This window comes from Ceratotherium simum, chromosome 11 (assembly GCF_057802395.1).
Source record: "Ceratotherium simum simum isolate JZ-2026a chromosome 11, ASM5780239v1, whole genome shotgun sequence".
Classification (NCBI taxonomy): domain Eukaryota; kingdom Metazoa; phylum Chordata; class Mammalia; order Perissodactyla; family Rhinocerotidae; genus Ceratotherium; species Ceratotherium simum.
Genome location: NC_141910.1, coordinates 63,548,381 through 63,568,658, shown reverse-complemented (window position 1 = coordinate 63,568,658; position 20,278 = coordinate 63,548,381). Strand labels below are relative to the sequence as shown.

Here is a 20,278-nt window from a genome sequence, read left to right as displayed (position 1 = left end):
AAAGACATTGATCCATTCAGATCATTCAGGGAATATGCTCCAATCTTAGAATTACAAAACTATCCACAAAGCTAGTGACAAGATACTCCTCCTGGAAAAGGGAAAGGGGGAAATGAGAGAAGGAAAACTAACCTTTAAAGTGCCAAAATGCAAAATCAGAGGAGTAATAGATTTATAACATAAGCTGAATCTAACTGAGAAGGTTTTTCTTTAAATCTTCACTGTGTCACAATACATCGCATTATAGGAGCAGACCTTATTTGCTCATCATGATTTTCAGTTATAATAGATGTTGATTCTATCTGCTGCTAAACAACCAAATCATTTCATTCTTTTTTTTTTTTTTGTGAGGAGGATCGGCCCTGAGCTAACATCTGTGAATCCTCCTCTTTTTTTTTTGCTGAGGAAGACTGGCCCTGGGCTAACATCCACGCCCATCTTCCTCCACTTTATATGGGACACCGCCACAGCATGGCTTGATGAGCAGTGCTTCAGTGTGCGCCTGGGATCCGAACCGGCGAACCCCGGGCCGCCGCAGCAGAGCACACGCCCTTAACCGCTTGTGCCACCAGGCCAGCCCCAACCATTTCATTCTTAAAACCTGTCATTTCAAGATACTAAAAAGAATTAACAGTTCTTTCACTATATCTTCACTATCTACCTTCTGAGTGAAGAGACGATAACTCCCTTCAAACCTTAAGCAAGCCCAATATGACTAGCGCTGCAAAATTTGGAAAGAATTGTAACCCTTTTAGGATAGTGACCCTCCAAAGAATTGATTATATTAGCTGACTTTTGCTGAAAAATTAACAACTCCATTCTGTATTTCTGCAGTGAGAAAAAGGAAAATATGCAGAGTTTGATGGACAGATTATACTCAATATACAGAGTATACTGCACTACAAATTAAAGTTAGTACACAGTGTTACTCTATTCTTAATTTGCCCTACTATACTGATAATATTATAATTTAAAGCTTTGAGGGCCGGCCCCGTGGCTTAGCAGTTAAGTGCGCATGCTCTGCTGCTGGCGGCCCGGGTTCGGTCCCAAGCGCGCACCGACGCACTGCTTCTCCAGCCATGCTGAGGCCACATCCCACATATAGCAACTAGAAGGATGTGCAGCTATGACATACAACTATCTACTGGGGCTTTGGGGGAAAAATAAATTAAAAAAAAAATAAAAAAGCTTTGAAATGATAAGAACAAATAGCTGTGCACTACAGTAAAATATCAACAAAATGAAATTAGTATTGTCATTACTCACCTTTCAGAGAGAATCATTCTAAAAATAATCATAATCAAGAGACATACCTGCTCATCTTGACTCCATTCCCCTTGCTGTTTCAGAGATGGAATGGCCCAGATGCTCAGTTTCCCCGAGAAGTGAATGGCTGCAAGGAGGGTCCCATCTGGAGAAAGGCTCATCTTAAAGATCCCATCCTATACAATAATTATATTATATTAATGTCAGAGCAAGGGACTTGTACCTGAATAGAAATAACTTCCAGAATTTAATAATACTCTTTAGAGGTGCCATGTCATAAACGATCTCTCATAATTAAGAGTTCCAACAGCTTCATAACACTATAAATGTGTTCCAGCCTATAGAAAGAGAACTCATCCTTAAGGAATTTGTTTAAATCTATTTTATAGTGTTATAATTTACATATAACCCAAAACCCAAATATATGAGCATTATAAAAATATTCCTTTATATCACACATCAATTTCCATGAGTGCTCAATAACTTTTATGGGTCGATGTTGGCTAAATTGTGAATTTCTTGAATTTTGGGTCCACATCTTTATAAGATTCTATATGTACACAATGCTTGGAATATTCTATACATCATAGATAGGCCACAACTTCAGGGCTGTGGAAAAGAAGGAAAGGAAGAGAGAGAAAGAGAGAGATGGAAGAAAACAGAGTGCAGTGGTGATGGGAACAGAAAGCAATGGGGAAAATGCATTCCTTAACTTAAGGAACACTAGGAATGTTTAAGATTTTCCAGATTTGTTTGCAAATTATCCAATTTAAGGAATCTAATTGTTGCCACAGAGAAGAAAAACTTTGTAATATACTGATTTTACATAGCTAATCTCAGAGTACACAGAGAAAGTCTTGTGTTTCGAGTCCTACTTGTCCAAATAATCCCTCGATCCTTTCCTACGAGAATACCACAATGAGAGAAACCACACAAGCAGAGGCGTCACCTGCATACCACCTCCAACAGAATCAGAAGAATCGAACAACTAACTGGACATCTAACTTTTCGCATTCAAGCATTTATTAAGGACAATGTCTAAGGTAGTTTACCCATAAAGAATTAAACAGAGATCCGAAAATGGCAGCCACAACCATATTTCTCCTGAACATTTAGAAAATCTGGCGACACAGGGCCCACCATTCCTAAATGGCAACAATCATGTGGGACCAAGCAGCATATGCACCCTCAGAAAAGTCATAAGCTTTCCAGTTAGTCAAAGCCCCCACCATGTTCTATTATGGCCCCAAGTTTAAGGCCAAATATCAGCTACAGAACTGAAAACTCAACATGACTATAATAAAAAAAAACAGAATTGACACCTGGCTCAATTCACTATATTATCTAGCTGGCCCCTATAGACATAAGAGTTTAAGGCTTCGGGTCTAAAATGATAAGGCACATTAGCCATCAAAAACAAACAGAAAAATTTCAGGAAGTGAGGAACACTGTTGGATGAGCAGATAGATGAAAAGATAAGCATCTTCTAATCTCCTCACTGAGGACTAAGATCACTTTAACCGGATATAAGACGTCTATCCCAGAATGCCAGAATTAAATGTAAGAAAGATTAAAACGCAAATGCCTGGGGAAGAGAAACAATAAAAGCAAAAGCATTTCAAACAAAATGTTAAGTATATCACATCCCTTCCTCTGTGGTGGAGATAGGGGAAGAAGCAGAAGGTGAAGGACCCAGCATCCTCCTTTTACAACTCTAAAGTCAATAAGTTCCATGGTTTTGCATAAGGTGGGCCTCAGAAGCATAGATTTTTATTAGCTAAAAGAACTCTCCACCCATCCATTAGAGTTTACAGAAAAAGAAACTGAAGACCTGAAGGGTCAAGATACTTGCCCAGTCATTCAAGAGTAGACAGCAGAACCTGAACTAGATGCAGAGTCTTCCATCCCAACCCATGTCACTTCCACTGCATTGTGATTACTGCTCTCACCTGGGCCATCGCCTTTCTAGCAGTCACAGGCATGCTTCTCGGTAGAAATTATGGTGAAGTATAGTTCATGGTTTTTGTCACCTAAATTATTAGTCATGTGTGATCTGTATGGTAACTTCCAGGTACTATAAACACTTCATTAAAGAACTCCACTAAAAGTGCTCTGAAAGCAAGTAAGAAGTTTAGGAATCTCTTTAACAAAAAAAGTATACTGGGGGCCAGCCCAGTGGCATAGTGGTTAAGTACGCACACTCCGCTTCGGTGGCCTGGGGTTCACAGGTTCCGATCCCGGGCGCAGACATACACACCACTCATCAAGCCATGCTGTGGCGGCGTCCCACATAAAAAATAGATGAAGATGGGCAGAGATATTAGCTCAGGGCCAATCTTCCCCAGCAAAAAGAGTTAGACTGGCAACAGATGTGTGCTCAGGGCCAATCTTCCACACCAAAAAAACAGTATACTGAAAAATGTGAATAATTTAACAACAGCATTTTGACCAGGAAAATAATGAACAAATATGATAAATTTTCTTTTGTTTTAATCTCTCCCTCCCTCTTTCCTTTCTTTCTTTCTAGATACAAGCAAAAAATACATTAACTGAAACATTAGCACTTGCTTTTAATGTGGCAGGTCCTTGATGCCATTAGTTTCATTTGATACTACAATATCCACACTGCAAACTCACCTTTCTTTAAGCATTTTGTTGTAGAAATTTGCACTCACACACACAAAAGTAGAAATCATGGTATAATGGATACCCATGGACCCAACAACAAGCCTAAACAAATATCAACATTTCAAGCTTGTTTTGTCTATTCTTCCCCAATCACCACAGTGCCCTCAGGGACTTCTTCCCCTGGAATATTTTAAAGCAAATCCCAGATATTACATGTATATACATGAAGTATGCATTTCTTTAAAGTCTCAAGTTATCTGCTTAACTTCCATATATATGCATAGTGAGAAGATGCAGTTATTAGTAGCAATTGAATTGTAGCCTGTCAATAATAGACCAGTCACCTATGTTACTTTAGAAACACAGTGTTTTGCTTCTGAAATAAAAACTCTGCTTTTTATTTGTAGAAACATTTTTGAGTGTCTATAGCACGCAGGGTGTTTCTGGCATAGGGAATAATTTATTATCCTGACAGTAACTGTGACACAAGACCTAAAGCCACAGTTAGAAAATCCACGCTGAATTCTGTGAACAGAGTCTGCAGTATTTAGAAGTCTGCATGCCTGCTGGTTGGCAAGGGAAGGAATTCCAGAGTATGTGCTTTGGAAATGGGAGGAAATGGCTTTTCAATCAATTGTACATCACAATAAAAGTAAACCTCAAACACTCAAATCATAATTCCTCATATTGTATTAAGATTTCTCAGCATAAACGACTAATAATCTTGTTCTCTTCTCCATTTGAATTCAGTGGTTCTAAAGGCAATAAAATTTAGGTGCAGCTATAATTTTCACTGTGGTTAAAATGTATCTGTGAATTTCTTTCACATTCCTCAACTACAAATATCATTTTTATTTTATTTTATTTTTGTGTGTGTGAGGAAGACTAGCCCTGAGCTAACATCCGTTGCCAATCCTTCTCTTTTTGCTGAGGAAGATTGGCCCTGGGCTAATATCCGTGCCCATCTTTCTCTACTTTATATGGGATGCCGCCACAGCATGGCTTGACAAGTGGTGTGTCAGTGCACGCCTGGGATCCAAACCTGTGAACCTCAGGCCGCAGCAGCGGAGCGGGCGCACTTAACCGCTAGGCCACCGGGCCGGCCCCTCATTTTTATTTTAATCACCATTACAGGGCCGGCCCCGTGGCTTAGCGGTTAAGTGCGCGCTCCGCTACTGGCGGCCCGGGTTCGGATCCTGGCTGCACACTGACACACCGCTCCTCCGGCCATGCTGAGGCCACGTCCCAAATACAGCAACTAGAAGGATGTGCAGCTATAACATACAACTATCTACGGGGGCTTTGGGGAAAAACAAAAGGAGGAGGATTGGCAATAGATGTTAGCTCAGAGCCGGTCTTCCTCAGCAAAAAGAGGAGGATTAGCATGGATGTTAGCTCAGGGCTGATCTTCCTCACACACACACAAAAAAAATCACCATTACAACAGCTGGAATGTCGGTCAAGAATATATAACTTGGCAGTGAAGAGCAGAAAGCTTTCCCTTTAAAAGCAGGAACAAGACAAGGATGCCCACTCTTCCCAAAGTGATCTACAGATTCAATGCAATCCCTATCAAAATTCTAATGCCAATTTTCACAGAAATAGAAAAAAAATTCTAAATTTTGCATGGTACCACAAAAGACCCCAAGTAGCCAAAGCAATCATGACAAAGAAGAACAAAGCTGGAGGCATCACATTTCTGATTCCAAACTATATTACAAAGATATAGTAATCAAAATTGTATGGTATTGGCATAAAAACAGGTACACAGATCAATGAAACAGAATAGAGAGCCCAGAAATAAATCCATGCATATATGGTCAAACAATTTACAACAAAGGAGCCAAGAACATACAACAGGGAAAGGATACTTTCTTCAATAAACGGTGCTGAGAAAACTTGATAGCTACACGCAAAAGAATGAAACTGGACCCCTAACTTAGACCATATACAACACTCAACTCTAAATGGATGAAAGACTTGAACATAAGACCTGAAACCATAAAACTCTTGTAAGAAAACATAGAGGGTAAGCTCCTTGACATTGGTCTTGGCAATGACTTTTTGGATTTGACAACAAAAGCAAAGGAAGCAAAAGCAAAAATAATGAAGTGGGACTAGATCAAACTAAAAACCTTCTGCACAGCAATAAAAATCCACCAACAAAATGAAAAGGTAACCTATGGAATGTGACAAAATATGTACAAACCACATATCTGATAAGGGATTAATATCCAAAACATACAAGGAACTCATAACTCAACAGTAATAAAACAAATGACTCAGTTAAAAAATGTGCAAAGGACCTGAATAGACATTTTTCGAAAAAACACAAACAAATGGCTAAAAGGTATATGAAAAGGCGTTCAACATCACTAATCATCAGGGAAATGCAAATCAAAACCACGGTGAGGTATCACCTCACACCTGTTAGGATGGCTGTTATCAAAAAGAAAATAGAGAACAAATGCTGGCGAGGATGTGGAAAAAAGGGAACCCTTGTATCCTATTGGTGGGAATGTAAACTGGTACGGCCACTATGGAAAACAGTATGGAGGTTCCTGAAGAAATTAAAAATAGAACTACCACCTGATCCAGCAATCCCTCTTCTGGCATATCCAAAGGAAATGAAACCATTATCTGAAGAGACACATGTGCTTCCATGTTCGTTGTAGCATTACTCACAATAGCCAAAGTATGGAAACAATCTAAGTGTCTATCAACAGATGAATGGATAAAGAAAATGTGATATACACACACACACACACGCACACACACACACACAGTGAAATATTATTCAGTCTTAAAAAACAAAGAAATCCTGTCATTTGCGACAACATGGATAAACCTGGAGGGCATTATGCTAAATGAAATAAGCCAGACACAGAAAGACAACTACTGTATGATATCACTCACATGTGGAATCTTAAAAAAAAAGTCAAAGTCATAGAAACAAAGAAAATAGCGAGAGGGCAGTTAAGAGTATAAACTTTCAGTTATAAGATGAATAAGATCTGAGGATCTAATGTATAATATGGTAACTGTAGTTGATAATACTGTAGTGCATAACTGAAATTTGCTAAGAGAGGAGGACTTAAACGTTCTCACACACAGAAGAAGGTAAATATGTGAGGTGACGAACGTGTTAACTCAATGGGGGAAAATCCTTTCACAATGTATATGTATATCAAATCATCACATACACTTTAAATATCTTACAATTATACCTCAATGAAGATGAGGGAAAGAGAAAGGTGAATATCACTACCTGCTTCAGCCTACTCTTTTCCATGAGGTTTTATTTTATTTTTTTTTTTTAAAGATTTTATTTATTTTATTTTTTCCCCCCAAAGCCCCAGTGGATAGTTGTATGTCGTAGCTGCACATCCTTCTAGTTGCTGTATGTGGGACTCGGCCTCAGGATGAATGGAGAAGTGGTGCCTCGATGCGCACCCGGGATCCGAACCCGGGCCACCAGCATCGCAGCGCGCGCACTTAACCACCAAGCCACAGGGCCGGCCCTCCATGAGGTTTTAACTACACTGAAAAGTAGTCTAGCTAAATAATTACTTGGTAAGTTAGTATCACTGGGTAGACAGCATGGGGCACAGGAAGACGGCTGACAAAGAGCTTCTGCACAGTAGACTGCCTCCTTTTACCAGTAATTCATTTATCCCCTTTTTTTTTTTTTTTTTGTGAGGATGATCAGCCCTGAGCTAACATCCAATGCTAATCCTCCGCTTTTTGCCGAGGAAGACTGGCCCTGGGCTAGCATCCGTGCCCATCTTCCTCTACTTTATATGGGATGCCGACACAGCATGGCTTGACAAGCAGTGCCTCGGTGTGCACCAGGCATCCGAACCTGTGAACCCGGGGACGCCGAAGTGGAGAGCGTGCACTTAACTGCTGTGCCACCAGGCCGGCCCCTTTCCAGGGCCCTTTTAATTGACCACATTATCAATTATATTTACCTTCTTGTCTCAAATCTCTTCCTAAAACTTTTCAAAAGATACTTTCCTCTTACTTCTTGAATCTTTTGTACAGCAATGTGATAACTAACAACTACTACTGAAATTAATAATGTGAATATGACTTTAATTTCCATCTCTACTTCTCATTTATATTAAAGCACTAGCTCAAATGTCCATTTGATCTTTTGTTAATTAAAAACACTAATTAAAGCCTTCTACCACTGGCAGCAATATTTAGAGTAGGAATTGTGCCTTCTCTCCAAACACTGCAATAAAACTTTTCAACTGTCCTTTCTAAAAGACAGACTTTTTTAATGTTAAATATCAAATCCTTGTACCATTAGTTTAAATTACCTCACTTTCTTCAACTGCCTATCATCTATATAGAACAATTAAAAATGAGTTATTTCCTATTTCATTATATCTTTCAAATGTACAAGCTATATTAAAATGAAAGTACCAAACTCTAGTGCATACATTCAAAATGTTCCGAATGACTACATATTCTTAAAGAAAAAAAAAAAAAATCAGCTCAGTAAAAGATGAATTTGTAAACACTGCTCTTTCAATATTCAACAATTATGTATTGAATATTACAAATTCAATACTACATATTACACGCCAGGCACTGTTGTACACTCTGGGGAGCCAGCAGTGAGCAAAACAAGCACACATCTCCACCCTCAAGGAGCTCAGGAGACATGCTAGCCCACTGTGGTTTAGAAGTCTGACCCTCAGAACAAATAAATAATAGAAATCCATTTTCAAATCAAGAGAAAGACATCCTCAAAAACATGGTTAACAACCTGAGGGGAAAAAACACTGCAAAAGTATGCAGGGAAAAAAGGAGCCTTTGGAAAAAAAATTTTTCCAAGCCAATACCCTTTATAAAGGAACATACGTAATTTTTATTATTAATATACCCTTTGAAAGATAATATCAAATGTCAGACAACCAGGAGTTGGTTATTTTGAATCATACAAGTTTTGGGTATACTAAACCGCAATTCAAAAAGAACCCACAGACTACTAATTATTAGCTATGTGATTATGGATATAAAGAAATTCACAGAACAGCAGCCACCACTATCATTTACTGAGTACCCACAAAGTGATAATCACTGCCTTGGCTGTGTTATATATATATTGCCTCTAACACTGTCCAATCAGTGTTGCTTCTTCCTAGTCTGACAAGTGAAGAGAACAAAATGACCTAAATATTAACCATCTGGCTACCATAGAGGAAAGCAGATCCCTTTTTAAAAAATAGTAGTAGTTAAGAGATACACATTTTAAAAGAGAAATATAATTGCTGCCAAATTTGAGCAGTAAAAGAGATCGTTCTTTCTAAGATAATAAATAATTTATAACCTGGCTACTTTTAAGTACAATATATCCTGGCGTGTGTTTCTTCAACTGTCCAACTAAGGGTACAGACAAGAGCCAACAAGAGGTAGTGATAAAAAGCACAAGCCAACTCAAAACCAAACCCATCTCTGACACTGCCGAGGTGAGTGAGTTTGGTAAGCCATTTCTCTTGAGACTTTAATTTCTTCATCAATAAAACAGGCACCATAACGCCAGTAATGCAAGCTTCCTGTGAGATCACATGAAAATAAGTGTAAGCTAGAAAGTGTTCACAATAATAAGGGGTTATTAGATAATCTCTGCAAGGCCTTTCAGCTCTAGAATTATGACACTAAAGAATCTATGCCCCATAATTACTTCTGGGCTAGGAAGCATTGGGTACAAAAGATAAAACACATAACATGCAGATATTTACTGGAAGGCATTGATGTTAGAATACTAATTTCATAGTCTTTTTTAAAAGTCCAAACAGTTAAAGATTCTGGTACAACGTGTCACAAACATCAAAATACAAGGAAATTAGTTGCTTGCTTCTCCCTCTTTCTGCTCAATCACAGAGGATACTGATGCGAATGAGAAAGAGCTGAGTTCCACAGAAGAGAATAACCAATAGCAGTGAGTCAAGGCAGCACACATTCTGGAATCACCAGGAGGTAAGAAAGAGTAAAAAGAAAATAGTCTTTTTATACTGATTGAATAGAGTTAGATTTGCCTATTAATATACCAAATCAACTAATAAACACAGTATCTAATATGTACAGGATATGGTACAAAGGAGAATTATGAATATCAATCCCCATATAATTCTTGTTCTAGATATCCTACTATATTGGTCCAAATACAACACACACAGAACACAAAAAACAGAGTCTCTGGATCCTACACCCAGAGAACTGGCGTTTTTCCCACAGTGTTCTCTACATCTCCAGGACTTTGCACACGCTGCTCCTGAGCTGGCAATGCCCAGCCTTCTCCTTTCTGCCCGAGGAACTCTTACTTCCAAATCAAGTGTCACCTCCAGAACTAAATGCTCCCTCTTCTGCACCTCAATGGTACTTTGTATTACATTATAGAAGAGGTTACAAAATGTGTAATATTGTACTATTTTACAGCTGCTTCTATATCTGTCCCCCCACTACACTGTGGGCAACTTGAGGAAGTACACTGCATTTTATTCATCTCTTTATTCTCAGCTCATGCCTGGCTCAAAATAAGTGCTTGCTGACTGACTAAAAGAATAAATAAATGCTGAAACTCCACATTACTGTTTAATTACAGTCAACAGCATGAAAAAAAAATAGTGAACCCTTTAAAATTTGTTAAAGATAGAGTTATTATTTAGATAGTATTAAGGATAATGGGAAAAAGATACAGGAGAAAAGCAAAGTAATGCTCTCATGCAGTATTATGATAACAGAAAGACCAACAGAGGCAACATAGTAAATCAGAAAGAACAAAGTATATGGCAGAGGCCAAGTCATTCACTCTTGCATATGTTTGTTCATCTGCAAAATGAAGACAATTCCATGAAATGACTACAGAGAATGCTAACTGGAAAACAGTATAATGATATAAGGGATTAAAAATGACATTGACTTTCTAGACATAAAGAGTAGTGCTACTGCTCAATTCTACAGATAGAATGCCAAACCAAATCAGAATACATGATTTAGTTGAAGTCAACGGTAAAGAAATAACTAGAACTCCAAATTTAAAATATATTAAACACAAATGCAACAGAACGCTCATTATATTTATTACAATGTCTATATTTCTTACAATTTCCCTTTGTTTAGTTAGGAAACTGAAGAAATGGAAAATTAGGTTATTTGATTCTCCCCAAAACTGGAAAGAGTATGATCTGATGTCCCCAAGTAGGTCAAGCTCTTGTGAGAGCCATATATAGGGAGCGAATATAATCATCTCCCTCAGAGGCAGTTCCTAAGTGGATCGCTTATATTCAGGATGAAACTGGCCAACATCCTTGCCATGCATCCATGCCTCCCCTACTGAGGATCAAAAGAGTATAACAATGATACTTGAAGCCCAGGATCAACGTGGCGCACTTCCTTGTGGAGCATGAGTAATCTCAGATTTAGGGAGAAATTATTTTTAATTTTAAAACAAACCAACAAAACAGGATATATTATGACAAGGATACAAAATTCACAAGATAAAATTAGAAACTCTGAAGATATATAATACTTCCAGAAGACTTCTTTGGGCTACATCCCCAGACCCAAGAGGACTAGGTTCATTCTTTAAACTTTTTTTAAATTTTCTTTATTGAGATAAGAATGATATATAGTAAAATATACAAATTTTCAGCACATAGCTCCATGAATTCTAACTAATGCATACACCCATATAATATATAAGAGCACGCCCAGATGAAGATCTGTAACATTTAAGGTTCATTCAATTTTGCCCTTAAAGGTAGTCTGAGGAAATGTCTGAGAAACACAAGGTTAGAAACACAAGGTTAAGCCAATTTGCATTACCTGTTCTTCTCCCTGACGACTATAAAACTTGACACTTAACATCCTTAATAATCCCAGTGTCTTTGGTACCTACAAAATAAATGCACATCACAAAAAGAAAGATTAATGGAATGCTTTCTCATTGTAAAAAGTCCTTTTATCATGACATAAAAACTAAAGCAAATCTAGTATTTTAAGAAATGGTTATGAAAATCATCATTAGGTGTCAGAGATATTGGTGAGGCTCTGTTTTTGTTTGAAGGAAAAAAAAAAATCCACCAGGTGGTAAATTTTACAAAATATACCCATAATCAAATGCTTTTTAAATAATATATAACAAGTCCAATACAATGTATGCAAATTAGAATCCACTCCAAGCTCTTCTCAAATGATGCTATCCAGGTTACCATTTTATCCAACCATCACTATAGAAAAGGACAAAATTTCCAACAATAATTTCATTCATTAAGGAATTGATCCTATCCTATACTTGGAAAATACCAGAAAAAAAGGTCATCATTTAAAAACCAGTATTTGAAATAACATAACACAAGACTATTTTTATCTCTAGATTTAAGAAATATACTTACAAAAGCAAGAGAGGGCAATGGGTGTAATTTAAAAAGAGGAAAATAAAAAGTGTAGAGAATTTGGAACCCTAGAACATTGCTGGTAGGTACATAAAATGGTGCAGCTGCTGTGGAAAACAGTTTGGCAGTTCCTCAAAAAGTTAAACATAGATTTACTATATGACCAGCAATTATAGCCTAGGTTTATACCAAAAGAATTGAAAACAGATATTTAAACAAATACTTGTACAAGAATGCTCATAGCAACACTATTTACAATGGCCAAAAAGTGGAAACAACTCAAATGTCCGTTGACTGAAGAACGGATAAAAAAAATGTAGTATATCCATACAACAGAATATTATTCAGTCATAAAAAGGAATGAAGTACTGATATATGCTACAACTTGGATGAACTTCAAAAATATTAGGCTAAATGAAAGAATCCAGATACAAAAGGTCACATACTGTATGATTCCATTTATATGAATCATTCAGAACAGGTAAATCCATAGAAACAGAAAGTACACTAGTGGTTGCCAAGAGCTGAGGGGAGGGGAGAATAGGGAGTGACTGCTTAATGGGCATGGGTTTCCTCATAGGGTGATGAAAATGTCTTGGAACTAGAGAGTGGTGACGGTTGTATAAGACTGTGAACGTACTAAATGCCAATAAACTGTACACTTTAAAATGGTTAATGGTTAATTTTATGTTATATGAACTCACCTTAATTTAAAAGAAAAAGGCAAAAGAGGATAGTGTTTTGTTGAGGTTAAAAATTTTCCTACCAGAACTTTTGAGTAGCTGAAGACATTAGTGATGGCCTAGCTCCACACATCCTAATATTTTCTTCCAAAACAAGAAACAACAATAAGAGAAAAATAAATCTATAAGAAAACCACACCTTCAGCTTAACTTGAAGATAGAGGATAACTCAAACTTTAAAATAACTGTAAATACAAAGAGATAAATCACCAAACCCTAGGGTGTTATCGCCACTGCTCTTGCCAACCCCCATATCCCCACCCACCCCCACCCAGGCTAACCACAAGGCGAGCAAAAGCAGACTGAGAAAATACTGCAGGGCCCAGGGAGGACAGACGAGGGAAGCTAGCATAAGGGTCTAAGGTCTATCTAAAACCACTGCCAAAAATTATAATCCAAGAAAACTTTCCAGAAATAGAAAAAGATCTGAACCCATACATTGAAAGAGCCAATGGGTACCTGGGAAAATTAACCCAGAATAATCAACTCCAAGAAATATCCTAGGAAAGCTATTAGATTTCCAAGATAAAAAAAATCCTCAAGGCCTCCAAGTAAAATGGCCAAATAACATACAAAGGGGAAATAATTTGACTCACATTAGACTTTCCAAATTCTACATACAAAGCAAAGTAATAATTCTGTTTTTTTAAAGTTCAGTGAAAGAAAGGGTAAACCAAGGATTTTATATCCAGACAGGTTTTTCCTTCAAATATCCAGGCTATGGAAAAACAATTTTGAACATAAAAGAACCTAAAGAACTCTTCACCTATGAGCCCTTCTCAAAACATCTACTGGATGATAATTTTACCCAACCAGGAGAGGACTGGGAAAAATTTCAACAAAAGTAGTGACAGTGAGCATTTAAAAAAATATAAATGGACATCTAAGATTAAAGAGAGGTGAGGAACAGGTTAAACTCATGTGTAAATATTACGTGTTTTGATAAAGTAGAAATAACACAACTTAAAAAGGGAGGAGAAAGGAAAGGGAAAGAGAAAAGTAAAACTGATTTTTATACAAGCAATTAGTAGCAATTAAAGAATATCAATAAAACTGATAAACTGGTAAAAATCATGGAGGGCACTGATAACATCAATAAGATAGCTTCAGGGAAATGACGGAGGTAAATCCCCATTCAAGTGAATTCAAGAGAGACTGGAAAGAGAGGAACTGGAAATAAGTATATACAACTGTTGAACAAGCTGAAGAAAGGGAAGGAAATGGGGTGGGAGCAGGACTTTGTGGGGTCGAAATCCCCCAGCAATTAAACTAAAGAGTTTTTACGATGAGAAAAATAAGAGCATACTGTCTTCTGATTAATAGACAGAAAAATTCATGATGTAGGAAAAATATCCTTCAACAAGCAAGAGCGTGGGATCTAGGGGACACATGGATGGGCTGGCCTCAGGTGGTCCAAGGACAGTTCCTCTGTAAGAACCAGAGAAAAGATACGGTCTACAGGCACAGACGCAGGCAGCTGGTGGGATCTTATGGAAATATTCTTCTCAGTACTTCTTTTTTTTTTTTTTTTTAAAGATTTTATTTATTTTTTCCCCCCAAAGCCCCAGTGGTTAGTTGTACGTCATAGCTGCACATCCTTCCAGCTGCTGTATGTGGGACCCGGCCTCAGCATGGCGGGAGAAGCGATGCGTCTATGCACGCCCGGGATCCGAACCCGGGCTGCCAGCAGTGGAGCGTGCGCACTTAACCGCTAAGCCACGGGGCCGGCCCCTCAGTACTTCTATTTTTTTCAGGGAAATAGGATTTCTCAGAGAAACAGGATTTCAAAAAGTCTGTGTTCTTCCTATAACAACATTCTATATTGAAAAAGTAGCAGCATCAACAGCATATAAAATATAGTCAGTTTTGTTCATTTTATACACTTTTTTCTAAAATTTTAATCTTAAAAATAGAAATAAATAATAATAATTAACACTGTAGATCATTTTATCATTTATTAAGCGCCTTTGCATACAGTGCCTCATTTGATACTGGCAAAAGCCTTAATACACAGTGCTAAGTGAAGAGCTCGAATCTCAATCCCAGGCTTCTGACCCCTGAGCTTGGGTGCTTTCCTTTCTCTCAGGTACTGAACTCTCCCCTGGTATCTGTTCCAGCTTACTGCCTTATTTGTGGACACAGCTATCTCCTCCATACAGTAAACCCCTTGAGGGCTGCTACCTTTATATTCCTAATACCTGGAGCAGCGATTCGATGTTGAACAAATAAAACTATCTCACATAGATGACACTGACATTAATTTGGAAACTTTGGTCAATGCATATATTGGATTTTGCATAGTCTCTTTTACAACCTAGCAGCCTTGTGAGAGACTAGAATATATATGTCAGCAGCATTTTCCAGTCAATATCCACCCCAACGCAACAGCAACCTTAAACAAACAATAAGAGGAGGTTCAATGAGGACAGTATCTGCCACCTGACAAAAGAAAGTAATCCTATAACCTCAAGTTGCTTTGAGGTGGGGGAAGGCTGTGTAGAATGATTGTAAGTTTAGCTGCAAGACACATTTAAAAGCCACTAACGTAATTAAAATACACTTGCAGCATTTCAAGAAGTGAATCATACAGCAGAGCATTCAATTTGCAATTCAATATTTTTCCCCACTTATTCTGCCAGAGCACAAGCAATTTTCTTTTAAGAGACTCCAATACCGGAGCTTCAGGCCAGAGAGGAAAGAACAGTATATAGCAGAGCAGAGCAGATTCCAATACTTGGGTAAGGAGCAAGGTGAAAGCACAAGAGAATTCAAAGACGCCAAGGTGAAAAAAGGTTTCATCACATGCGACAGTACTCCGTGACTCTCCCTTCCCCAGACCACTGTCACAGACACACTGGATGATACTGTCCTGAAACGGACTTCCACAGTTCACCCACTTTCTCTCTCCTTGTATCCTCCACGTTTACCTATTTTTTCTTTCTTTTTTCCTTCAATCTTTAATTTTGACAAATTTCATAGCTACTGAAAAGTTGAAACGATTATACAATGAAACACCAGTATTCCTTTCACCTGGGTTCACCAATTATTAACATTTTGCCACATTTACTTTATCTGTGTGTGTGTATACATACATTTTTTAAAATTAATTTTTGACTGAACCATTTAAAAATAAGCTGCAGACATTACACTTAGACAGAGTCAAGAGATGAAACTGTTCAAACTCTTTCCAAGATCTGCCCTGATACATCTCACATATAAAACCACAAGCTGGGTATGAATTAAATCAGAGAGAGAAATATGACTAAACTTCTGCAAATATGAACTAATATGTCAAACGTGTATAAGCAACTCCTACCTCACTCCTTTTTTAAGAAATGATGGGATAAACATCATAGCATGAATTGACAGTGCCAACGACATACATATTATGCCCTATGGGGAGCGGGGGAAGGTGCTGAGCAGGAGCTAGATCTGGTTCCACTCGTGTTCCCCTATTTTTAGTTAAGATCTCAAAGAGCCTTAGGCTCCTTATCTGTGAAATGTGACTAATAATACTCAAACTGGACTCTTTGCTGGGTGCTGAGGAGAGAATAAATGGGTGCTAGAGTAAAGAGATGGATAATGAATGGAAGAAAAAGCACAGAGCTCAGTACTATATTAACCCATCAACAAATACAAACGGTTTTAAGGTCTGGTGCCATATAAGCCAATAAATTGATCTAATTTATAAAAACTACTACTTTGTTGGGTTAAATTCACAATCACATATTTCCATATATGCTAAAAGCTAAAGGAAAAAAAAATAGTGGAAGCTTACTGTAATTTCTAAAGATTTCTTTTCAAAAGTACTTCTTCTTTAGTTCCCTTTCAACACCAAAACCTTTAACCATTCATTGTTTTAGAGGATTATTTTGAAATCAACATATCTTAAGACAGAAATAATGGGATAAAAACATTCATTATAGGAAAAAACAGCATAGCACATTCACTTACGCTGTGTTTCACTTTAATTGCTTGGTTTCTTCCCTTACGCAAAAAATATGAGTGCCCACTACATATCAGGCAACGTGCTACACACAAGGTGCATAATTTTCTTCAAGTGCTTGCTTTCGTGCAGTTTACACAGAAACCAAGATATATAATGTTACAGGGTGGCCAGTATGGTAGTTACAGGGTGGCCAATATCGTATTCACCTATATCTAGTTTTTCTCACCTTTTTGGACACACAGAAAACTACTTTCCAGGCCCCTTGAAGGTGGGAGGGGCCACCTAATTAGTTACAACAAATGAGCTGTGAGCAGAAGTGATGTCTGTTCTGGTTTAAGCCAGTAAAAAGTTCTACCTTTTAGCCCTCTCTTCCCCAACTAAGGCCATAAATTGAAATAGTAGGATCTCAAGAGGTCACTAGCCTCCATGGATCTTTTAACCATCACTTGGAACAAGCTGTCCAGCGGAGTCACGGTACCAACAGTAGGCTTTGTCACAAATAAAGAATAAATTTTTATGTCATAACCTACAGAAATGTTAGGATTTTTCATTTACTTGTTTATGTAACTGTTCTATTATCACATCAGAGCCTAGCCTATACTGACTATTACAGCATAAAGGAGTGCCTGACGCAAAACAGAAGCTCAATTATAGAATGAATGAAGGGATGGATGGATGAAGAGTCCATATAAATATAGAACAAAATGGAAGGAAGTATACCACGTTGTTAATAATCTGAATAGGGGAACTTCTGCCAGACTTTATACTCTAATTCTGGCCCTTGCTAGCTGCGCGACCCAGAGCAAGTTACTTTAACTACACTTCATTTCCCTCATCAATAGACTCGGACTGGTAACAATACCTACCTCAAAGGGTTACTGAGAATTAAATGAGCTAATACACATAACAGCACTCAGCAGCTGTCAGCACATAAAAAGTGCTTAATAAATGTTCATGTCTAAATAAGCAAATGTGAGTAACAAGACTGTTAGGCTGTTTTTCTAATATCTGAAAATATTGTTAGTAAAAATGAGACCAAGTTAAATATAATATGCTTTAGATAAATTTGATATTGGAAAGAAATACTAAAATTTCGCTGCAAGAAGTCACTTTCCTCATTTAAGACAAATCATTTTCTCCTCTATATCTTACAAAGGGCTGCTCTGTCTGAGACCTCTTAGCACAGTGTAGCGCCATAACTAATACTTACCGCAGTGACCCTGTCTCCACCATTAGTAACCTGCCTATAATACGGTGATCCTGAAAGAACTCTCCAGGAGGAAAGGCCAGAGCTAGAAGCTTTCGATACGCCTACTTCAGCAGTTTCACATCCACCAACCAGTAAAAGTCTAAAAAAGAGAAAAAAATTAATAAGCTGCAAATATGAACAAAACAACATTAAAACAGAGCAGGAACAGTCACCTTCACAAGGAAAACTGTAATAAAATTACTAAATAGTTACCTAGAAGGTAGATATTTTAGAGGAAACAACCAAAAGAAAAGCAGATGGTTTTTCGACTAGAACTTCCCCTTCACTCATGCAGAGGTAAGGCTTAAACACTCATGCACCAGAAAGGAACTTAGAAATGAGAAAAAACGCTTTAAGTTTGGCCATTGAACATCAAAGAAACTGTCTGTATCCACACCAATAAACTTTAATAAACAGGTGGGTCGCCTCACCCAGATACACAGGTTAATCACAGCAGCGCATCGGATGCAATGAGGGCACAATGACAGTTGTGCGGAAGAAATGACAGCTGGGAATGCTGTGGATGGGACAGAACTGTACGGTAATCACTACTCTGAAGGAAGACTATGTAGTAGGATAGCTGCACATTATGACCAGTTCACTTTTCTGTTTGTTCTACTTCACTACCAATTAGAGGTCAGTTACCAACAGGGCAAACAGCCTAACACATGCTGAAAGTTAAAAGACTGCCCAACCGCTATACAGACTAAGCTGATTAATAATGGAACCCAAACAGCCATGATTTTTAAAGTTATGTTCAGCAAATCCAGCAGGAAACTGTATAACAGATATCGTAATCTCTGTCTAAAAAAGAAAAAAGTTTGAAAGTAAAAGTTCTGTTATATTAAAGGGAACACTACAAGTACCAGTGAATTATTTGTTGTTCCCAAGGACAATAAGGCAAAAAGAGTAAGAGAAGAGACAGGCCACAGACTTCTCAATGTCTGCATTTTTTAACAAGTCCCTCCTCCATGCTTTGGAAACTCCCTGCTACCTAAGGGGGAGAAAAAGACTTCAAAACAGAGCTTTCACTGGTCATGTCCACACAATGCTCCCCACACACAATTGACCACTGTCCCAAATGACAGAAAACTACATCAAACTCCCTTTACATCAAGATGTACATTACATCTGTCATCACCAGGCTCCCATTTTGTCAAAAAGAGGATGCACTTCACCACACATATTAGTATTTATCTTTTGCTAGGCCATGCTCATAGAAAAACCAAAAGTTAAAAAAATTTAGGGCCGGCCCAGTGGCTTAGCAGTTAAGTGCGCGTGCTCCGCTACTGGCAGCCCGGGTTCGGATCCCGGGCGCGCACTGATGCACCACTTCTCCGGCCATGCTGAGGCCGCGTCCCACATACAGCAACTAGAAGGATGTGCAACTATGACATACAACTATCTACTGGGGCTTTGGGGAAAAAAAAGAGGAGGATTGGCAGTGGATTTTAGTTCAGAGGCAGTCTTCCTCAGCAAAAAGAAGAGGATTAGCATGGATGTTAGCTCAGGGCTGATCTTCCTCACAAAAAAAAAAAAATTTAGTTTCTGCAAAGAAATTGAAAGGTGAAAGAAAATAACACTTCATAAGGTTCCTTAGAGCTGCATATCAAACGACTGACTCAGTTACATGGTTATGTTAACCAACGTTAACTTTTAAAGTTACATAATTATAAATATAAGGACCTCATGATGTAATACCAGGAGCTCTCAATATTGCCCCTTCAAGACCAGTACAAGTGTATGCTCAAGGGTAGTTAAAAAGAACTGTATTAGTGCAGAAAGCAACACCTGTCCCCTGTTAACTCTGATCGCCTTGTGTGACAGACAGACTAATGTCCTCACAAAAGATGTCCAAGTCCCAATCCCTGGAACCTATGAACATGTTACATTACATGGATTTAAGGTTGCTAATCCACGGACCTTAAAACAGGGAAATTACTCTAGATTAGACAGGTGGCCCAATACAACCACAGGGGTCCTTAAAAGTGGAAGAGGGACACAGAGAGCCAGTGTCAGAGTGATGTGATGTGAG

At 38.1% G+C, this 20,278-nt stretch overlaps 1 protein-coding gene across 2 annotated transcripts in view; it reads right to left on the bottom strand.

Annotated features, from left to right (window-relative positions):
* Positions 1 to 20,278, bottom strand: part of NBAS (NBAS subunit of NRZ tethering complex) — a 331,461-nt gene that overhangs the window by 259,796 nt on the left and 51,387 nt on the right. For both annotated transcript variants that reach the window (XM_087437126.1, XM_087437127.1), the window contains exons 10-12: positions 18,205 to 18,343; positions 11,734 to 11,802; positions 1,314 to 1,442 (exon numbers count right to left, since the gene is read on the bottom strand). In XM_087437126.1, the coding sequence (XP_087293252.1) occupies positions 1,314 to 1,442; positions 11,734 to 11,802; positions 18,205 to 18,343 (337 nt within the window). The remainder of the gene's footprint in view (positions 1 to 1,313; positions 1,443 to 11,733; positions 11,803 to 18,204; positions 18,344 to 20,278) is intronic.